Here is a 7,803-nt window from a genome sequence, read left to right on the forward strand (position 1 = left end):
AGCAAAACAGAATGCAATATAGACGAAGAAAAGTTAGGGAACTAAATTAAAGCCTTATGATGAGATCTTAATAAAGGTTTAAATTACATTCAATTATGCGCTTGCTGTAGACAATAGTAAGTCAGGGTAGTAGTCTGAATCCTAAAATTGAGTATCTCTTGCTCAGAGTTCTAGGTTTATATGAGTTCTGCCCCTGCCCCCACAGAACGAATGTAGTTCAGTCCAAGATGATGCTGCTGATCAGAAGAAACCCTTATTGTAGTACAGTACAAGATCAATGGACATTCAACCACTCACTCTTTTGCCAGCTGCTTCATTCGATTCAGTAAGCTCGCTTGACACACACAGGCAGACACACACACTCACAACCAGGGTGTACAACACAAATAACTCACACCTGGAAGAAACTCACACAAACAGGGGGAGAACATACAAACTCCGCACAGATAACATCCCAGGTCTGGAACTAAACTCAGGGACCCCAACCACTGTGCCACAGTGCTGGCCTTATTTCTACTATTTATTCAAATATACTGTAGTTAATTGACGTAGCTACATTGTGCCTGTTTATAACAAAGTACAGTATATGCAAAGGATGGATGTAATTAATTGAAGACTGCTTTGTATTTGCTGGAACAAATACTTATGTAAATGTACTTATTTCATACAACCAATGAAATACACTGGATCAACCTGAACTGAATTTAATTTCATCCAGACCTCCTGAACAAAAATCTTCTGAGGAGGCCATTAAGACAGGGAAAGCTTCCGTCTAATTCCTTTCAAGGACAGTGAAACGTTGTTTTGCAGGTGGTCTCCAATGATGCTCTTAATCTGAAAGAAATTAGACCTCGTTATTTCCTTTTTTTAAAACTTTTTATAATCAATCTGGGATTGGAAATTATTTCCTTATGTCTCCTTTACAACGTCTATCCAGAGGGAATGAACATGGGGCAGACAAGCTCCTCTGACCTCCATCAGAGACAAATGGCAGTCAGTGCAATGATCTGACTGCAAGGCTGCAGGCAACCAGCCAGACACAGGAGCTGCTGTTCCATTGAGAGCTGAGCGAGTGCTGGGTGGCTAATCACAATGATTCCTGAGATGACTTTCTGCCAATTGTGCATTGTCACTTAGTAAGTCACAGTGAGCTAGGGATGAAATCCGGGCTCAGGTGTGTTACTTGTGGGTCATACAGCTCAATGTGAGCATCATTATTGGTTGAACCAATCAGAATACTGAAGTCTCAATGTTCTGAGGGCATAAGAATTAATAAGATTTTAATGAATAAAGTCTGATTCATAATTCAGTAAAATCATTCAAATATAAACCAAATCCACAGAATTTTCAATAAATAATTGTAAAATCTCAGTATTGGAGCAGATGGCAATTCTGTAAGAACCCCTACTCTCTTATTTATACATTGATAGCTGTGTCCTTTAAGTTAGTTCTATCCCTTTACATTTAGCCTAATTTAAAAGTACGATGTTATCATATTTTAATTCTATTAAATTTTAAGCAATATGTCCTTGGACATCCAACTACTACATTAATGCTCTTTCTTGTTTAAATTGCTGTTAATGAGGTGTTAAAACAGCACCTTCTAATTAAACTCATTGTGTTAGAAAAGATTGTTAACCTTCATGGACCTATGTTTGGAAACTTAAAATGTGAAGCTTCCAGAACAGGTCCATGAAGAGCAGCTTTGCCAGCCACCTCTGCCTCTACAGACTGCTGTACTTACCCCATTTAAAATAAGCCTTTCTGCTTCTGCATCAATGTTTGAAAAAGCAAGAAGAGTCAACTCCATCCTTACAGAGGCAGGCGTCACCACTGTTATCACAGGAGAAACAAACAAGTATGCCATATCATGAAAAACTATAGAACAAAAATAAAGGAACTAAAAATGTTCTGATTTATGTTCAGAGCTTTTGTTACACTACTCCATTAATGAAACTGTAATCAAAAGCAAACATTAAAATGGTAATAATGGAAAAGATTATAAAACAGATTTATATCTAGCAGCCTAAAACATACATTTATTATGAAACCAATATGATTTAATGCTCAGGTTCTACTACTAAAAATAATAAAAGGTGTTACCTGGAATAGTAACTGTGGTTGCTTTCTGTGCTGTTGTTAAAGGGAATGTTGTGGTTGCAGTTGAAAACGTTGTTGAAGCTGGAGATGGTGTTGTAGTCATTGTTATAGTTGTAGTTGGAACTGTTGTTGTTATTGGACCTATTGTAGTTGTAGTGATGGTTGTTGTAGGTAGAAATGTTGTTGTCGTTGGAGTTGGAGGTATTTCTGTTGTTTTTGTGATGATTGTAGTTGGGACTGTAGTTGAAAACATTGTAGTTGTAGCTGTGGAGGTTGTATTTGGAGCTGTTGTTGTAGTTGGAGCCTCTGTAGTTGTAGCTGTGGAGGTTGTAGGTGGAACAGTTGTTGTAGTTGGAGCCTCTGTAGTTGTAGCTGTGGAGGTTGTAGGTGGAACGGTTGTGGTCGTTGGAACCATTGTAGTTATGCTTGGAAAGGTTGAAGGGAGAACTGTTGTTGTAGGTGTGATGGTTGTATTTGGAGCTGTTGTTGTAGTTGGAGCCACTGTAGTTGGAGCTGTGGAGGTTGTAGGTGGAACAGTTGTTGTAGTTGGAGCCATTGTAGTTGGATCTGTGGAGGTTGTAGGTGGAACAGTTGTTGTAGTTGGAGCCATTGTAGTTGTAGCTGTGGAGGTTGTAGGTGGAACTGTAGTTGTAGCTGTGGTGGTTGTAGGTGGAACTGTAGTTGTACTAAGAGCCACTGTAATTGTTGTGGAGTTTGTAGGGAGAACTGTTGTTGTAGCTGTGATGGTTGTATTTGGAGCTGTTGTTGTAGTTGGAGCCATTGTAGTTGTAGCTGTGGAGGTTGTAGGTGGAACTGTAGTTGTAGCTGTGGTGGTTGTAGGAGGAGCTGTTGTTGTACTAGGAGCCACTGTAATTGTTGTGGAGTTTGTAGGGAGAACTGTTGTTGTAGCTGTGATGGTTGTATTTGGAGCTGTTGTTGTAGTTGGAGCCACTGTAGTTGGAGCTGTGGAGGTTATAGATGGAACAGTTGTTGTAGTTGGAGCCATTGTAGTTGGATCTGTGGAGGTTGTAGGTGGAACAGTTGTTGTAGTTGGAGCCATTGTAGTTGTAGCTGTGGAGGTTGTAGGTGGAACAGTTGTTGTAGTTGGAGCCATTGTAGTTGTAGCTGTGGAGGTTGTAGGTGGAACAGTTGTTGTAGTTGGAGCCATTGTAGTTGTAGCTGTGGAGGTTGTAGGTGGAACTGTAGTTGTAGCTGTGGTGGTTGTAAGAGGAGCTGTTGTTGTACTAGGAGCCACTGTAATTGTTGTGGAGTTTGTAGGGAGAACTGTTGTTGTAGCTGTGATGGTTGTATTTGGAGCTGTTGTTGTAGTTGGAGTCACTGTAGTTGGAGCTGTGGAGGTTGTAGGTGGAACAGTTGTTGTAGTTGGAGCCATTGTAGTTGTAGCTGTGGAGGTTGTAGGTGGAACAGTTGTTGTAGTTGGAGCCATTGTAGTTGTAGCTGTGGAGGTTGTAGGTGGAACTGTAGTTGTAGCTGTGGTGGTTGTAAGAGGAGCTGTTGTTGTACTAGGAGCCACTGTAATTGTTGTGGAGTTTGTAGGGAGAACTGTTGTTGTAGGTGTGATGGTTGTATTTGGAGCTGTTGTTGTAGTTGGAGCCACTGTAGTTGGAGCTGTGGAGGTTATAGATGGAACAGTTGTTGTAGTTGGAGCCATTGTAGTTGGATCTGTGGAGGTTATAGATGGAACAGTTGTTGTAGTTGGAGCCATTGTAGTTGTAGCTGTGGAGGCTGTAGGTGGAACAGTTGTTGTAGTTGGAGCCATTGTAGTTGTAGCTGTGGAGGTTGTAGGTGGAACTGTAGTTGTAGCTGTGGTGGTTGTAAGAGGAGCTGTTGTTGTAGTAGGAGCCACTGTAATTGTTGTGGAGTTTGTAGGGAGAACTGTTGTTGTAGGTGTGATGGTTGTATTTGGAGCTGTTGTTGTAGTTGGAGCCACTGTAGTTGGAGCTGTGGAGGTTATAGATGGAACAGTTGTTGTAGTTGGAGCCATTGTAGTTGGATCTGTGGAGGTTGTAGGTGGAACAGTTGTTGTAGTTGGAGTCACTGTAGTTGGAGCTGTGGAGGTTGTAGGTGGAATAGTTGTTGTAGTTGGAGCCATTGTAGTTGTAGCTGTGGAGGCTGTAGGTGGAACAGTTGTTGTAGTTGGAGCCATTGTAGTTGTAGCTGTGGAGGTTGTAGGAGGAGCTGTTGTTGTACTAAGAGCCACTGTAATTGTTGTGGAGTTTGTAGGGAGAACTGTTGTTGTAGCTGCGATGGTTGTATTTGGAGCTGTTGTTGTAGTTGGAGTCACTGTAGTTGGAGGTGTGGAGGTTGTAGGTGGAACAGTTGTTGTAGTTGGAGTCACTGTAGTTGGAGCTGTGGAGGTTGTAGGTGGAACAGTTGTTGTAGTTGGAGCCATTGTAGTTGGAGCTGTGGAGGTTGTAGGTGGAATAGTTGTTGTAGTTGGAGTCACTGTAGTTGTAGCTGTGGAGTCTGTAGGTGGAACAGTTGTTGTAGTTGGAGCCATTGTAGTTGTAGCTGTGGAGGCTGTAGGTGGAACAGTTGTTGTAGTTGGAGCCATTGTAGTTGTAGCTGTGGAGGTTGTAGGTGGAACTGTAGTTGTAGCTGTGGTGGTTGTATTTGGAGCTGTTGTTGTAGTTGGAGTCACTGTAGTTGTAGCTGTGGAGGCTGTAGGTGGAACAGTTGTTGTAGTTGGAGCCATTGTAGTTGTAGCTGTGGAGGTTGTAGGTGGAACAGTTGTTGTAGTTGGAGCCATTGTAGTTGTAGCTGTGGAGGTTGTAGGTGGAACAGTTGTTGTAGTTGGAGCCATTGTAGTTGTAGCTGTGGAGGTTGTAGGTGGAACAGTTGTTGTAGTTGGAGCCATTGTAGTTGTAGCTGTGGAGGTTGTAGGTGGAACTGTAGTTGTAGCTGTGGTGGTTGTAGGAGGAGCTGTTGTTGTAGTAGGAGCCACTGTAATTGTTGTGGAGTTTGTAGGGAGAACTGTTGTTGTAGCTGCGATGGTTGTATTTGGAGCTGTTGTTGTAGTTGGAGCCACTGTAGTTGGAGCTGTGGAGGTTATAGATGGAACAGTTGTTGTAGTTGGAGCCATTGTAGTTGTAGCTGTGGAGGTTGTAGGTGGAACAGTTGTTGTAGTTGGAGCCATTGTAGTTGTAGCTGTGGAGGTTGTAGGTGGAACTGTAGTTGTAGCTGTGGTGGTTGTAGGAGGAGCTGTTGTTGTAGTTGGAGCCACTGTTGTTATAGCTGTGGTGGTTGTAGGTGGAACTGTAGTTGTAGCCATGGTGGTTGTAGGTGGAACTGTTGTAGTTGGAGCCATTGTAGTTGTAGCTGTGGAGGTTGTAGGGAGAACTGTTGTTGTAGCTGTGATGGTTGTATTTGGAGCTGTGGAGGTTGTAGTTGGAACAACTGTAGTTGTAGCTGTGGTGGTTGTAGGTGGAAGTGTAGTTGTAACTGTGGTGGTTGTAGGTGGAACAGTTGTTGTAGTTGGAACCGCTGTAGTTGTAGCTGTGGAGGTTGTAGGGAGATCTGTTGTTATAGCTGTGATGGTTGTTCAATACAAACACACATATGTCATTCATGTGAAGTATAGTGAAAGAAAATGGAAATATCAGAAAGAACAGGAAATACAAGATAAGACATTGCAGAATGAAAATGACCACACCCTGATTATTATCATTTCTACAAATTGTAATAGCTTAAAACAAGTAATTCTCGTACAGTATAATGTAATTCTCAATAAAGTAAAACAGTGTGATATTCCTGAAACAAATTAGATGGTTTAGGATTTCTAATCAAAACAAGTTACAGTCACACAGTACTGCTTAAAGCAAGCAGTGGAAATACAAATTAAGATATAAGAAAATGTATTAACCATTACAACAGAAAATTCTCAAGTCTAAGTTTTAGAAGTATTTTTCTGCCAACTATCCTTAAAAAATTCACACTCTGTTGTTTGAAATTATACCTGCGAGCACTACAGGTATTCTGTAACACACCTCAAGATGTCAATGGGGATAACATCAAGGCACACAAGATTCCCTGTTCCAATTTCAAAACTTGTTATTTCTAATATATATAAGTAATTCTGGCTTTCATATGTGTTTAGACTTCTCCCACAGATGGTATTCCTACATGTATTACATAATGTTTTAACCAAAATGATATAATTGAAGTTGTCAAATAATTTCACATTAAAACAAAACAGATTTTGAGTATTATTAAAAAGTATGGATTGCCTCAATTCATTAGCTGCTCAAATGCACTTTCTAGAAAACACACGCACATGCATATATGTGCAACTAAATCTACTGTATAGCTGCAAACAAACTACTATTCTATGTGTTATTCAATGTTATACTTTATGCTACAGTATGTTTACATGGAATGGAAAATAAATTGTTGTATATGGTATTGTAGTTGTGTAACATAGAAGAAGAAGAATGTTCTAAATAAATCCAATTAAAACTTGTTCTGATATGCTTATTTACTTATCTCCAGAATAACTAGACTTTGAGATACATTTACTACACTACCATTTTTCAACTTAAAAATGTTGAAAACAACCTTAAAAAAGAATATCTAAAAAACATTACCTGAATGTGTTATATATTATTAATATGAAATGTTTTCAACATAATACAGAAATACAAAATGAGTACTTTATATTATTGTAAATATCTCAACCTTATTTTATCCCCCGGCACTGGGATAATTCATTTGAGCTGAGAATGAACAGGCAAAAATCAGTAATAATGAGATCTCATCTCCACGGTTGTTTCTGACAGTTTCACATATATTTACATTAAATATCATTTTAATGCATAATTATCCTGCTAAACAGGTGTCATCCTGGTAGAATTGTGAACCTGATTCAGTTATAAAAATATTATAATCACACCTTACCTGAATTTTGTCCAGAAAACAAACAAAGCTCAAAAACAAATACAATTAGATAAAAAAATGTAACAGCACCCCTTCTGGAAGACATCATTGCCTTGGAAAGCCTGATCTAAGAATGGATCTGAACTGGCTGAAGGGTGTGTGTTTCACTGACACCACCGGGTTAGTGTTGGTTACAAGAAGTGGGTGTTACCAGCTTGCCTGCCATGCCAGTAATGGGCTTTTGTTTTTCAATAACTGTTTCAAACATGAGGTCAATTGCAAACATGTTTAGACAGACCTACTGTAGGAACCAATATTTGCTAAGCTCGCATTTCAGGAACTGGTTTTTCTTCTAACATTCTGGGGTGATGACATTTTATGCCAAATGAAATGCGTATGAAATCAACACTTTGCCTCTATAGATAAATTTTCTACTAACGCACTTAATATGTAGTTAAAAATGAATAAATTCATTAAATTAAAAATAAGGATAATATGTTTTAGGAACAGTTTGCTTCTCACGATGAAAGAATGATCCCAGATCAAGAGATATACAGTATAATGTGTCAACTATTCTGTCCCAAGGAATTTGAAAAAATCATTAATAATTTGCATTGAACATGTGATAATCATTCATATTTGCCTACTTTGTATATCAAGCAGCGCTGATATGTTAAAAATGCATGAACAAAAATTCCCATTTATACAGTTCATGAATTTTTGTTAGCTATCTATTGATCTCTGAGCTTTTTGGTCTAGGACAACTTGAGTCAGTTTTGTATTTCACTGTTTACATTTATACTTTTTTTT

The 7,803-nt window shown here is 39.3% G+C and overlaps 1 protein-coding gene and 1 long non-coding RNA gene across 2 annotated transcripts; both read right to left on the bottom strand.

Annotated features, from left to right (window-relative positions):
* Window positions 1-2,442: 2,442 nt before the first annotated feature.
* LOC148677046 (uncharacterized) lies at window positions 2,443-7,116 on the bottom strand. The gene is made up of 2 exons (XR_015929589.1): window positions 7,015-7,116; window positions 2,443-2,472 (listed from the first exon to the last, which is right to left on the bottom strand). It is a non-coding gene; the product is annotated as an uncharacterized LOC148677046 (long non-coding RNA).
* LOC148677047 (uncharacterized) lies at window positions 2,830-3,623 on the bottom strand (the record flags this gene model as incomplete). The annotated part of the gene is made up of 2 exons (XM_088644150.1): window positions 2,830-3,312; window positions 3,346-3,623. Coding segments are annotated over 2 exons (633 nt in total), but the record flags the coding sequence as incomplete, so codon positions are not given.
* Window positions 7,117-7,803: the final 687 nt, after the last annotated feature.

Source organism: Lepisosteus platostomus, chromosome 2 (assembly GCF_059453375.1).
Source record: "Lepisosteus platostomus isolate fLepPlt1 chromosome 2, fLepPlt1.hap1, whole genome shotgun sequence".
In the NCBI taxonomy this organism is placed as follows: Eukaryota; Metazoa; Chordata; class Actinopteri; order Semionotiformes; family Lepisosteidae; genus Lepisosteus; species Lepisosteus platostomus.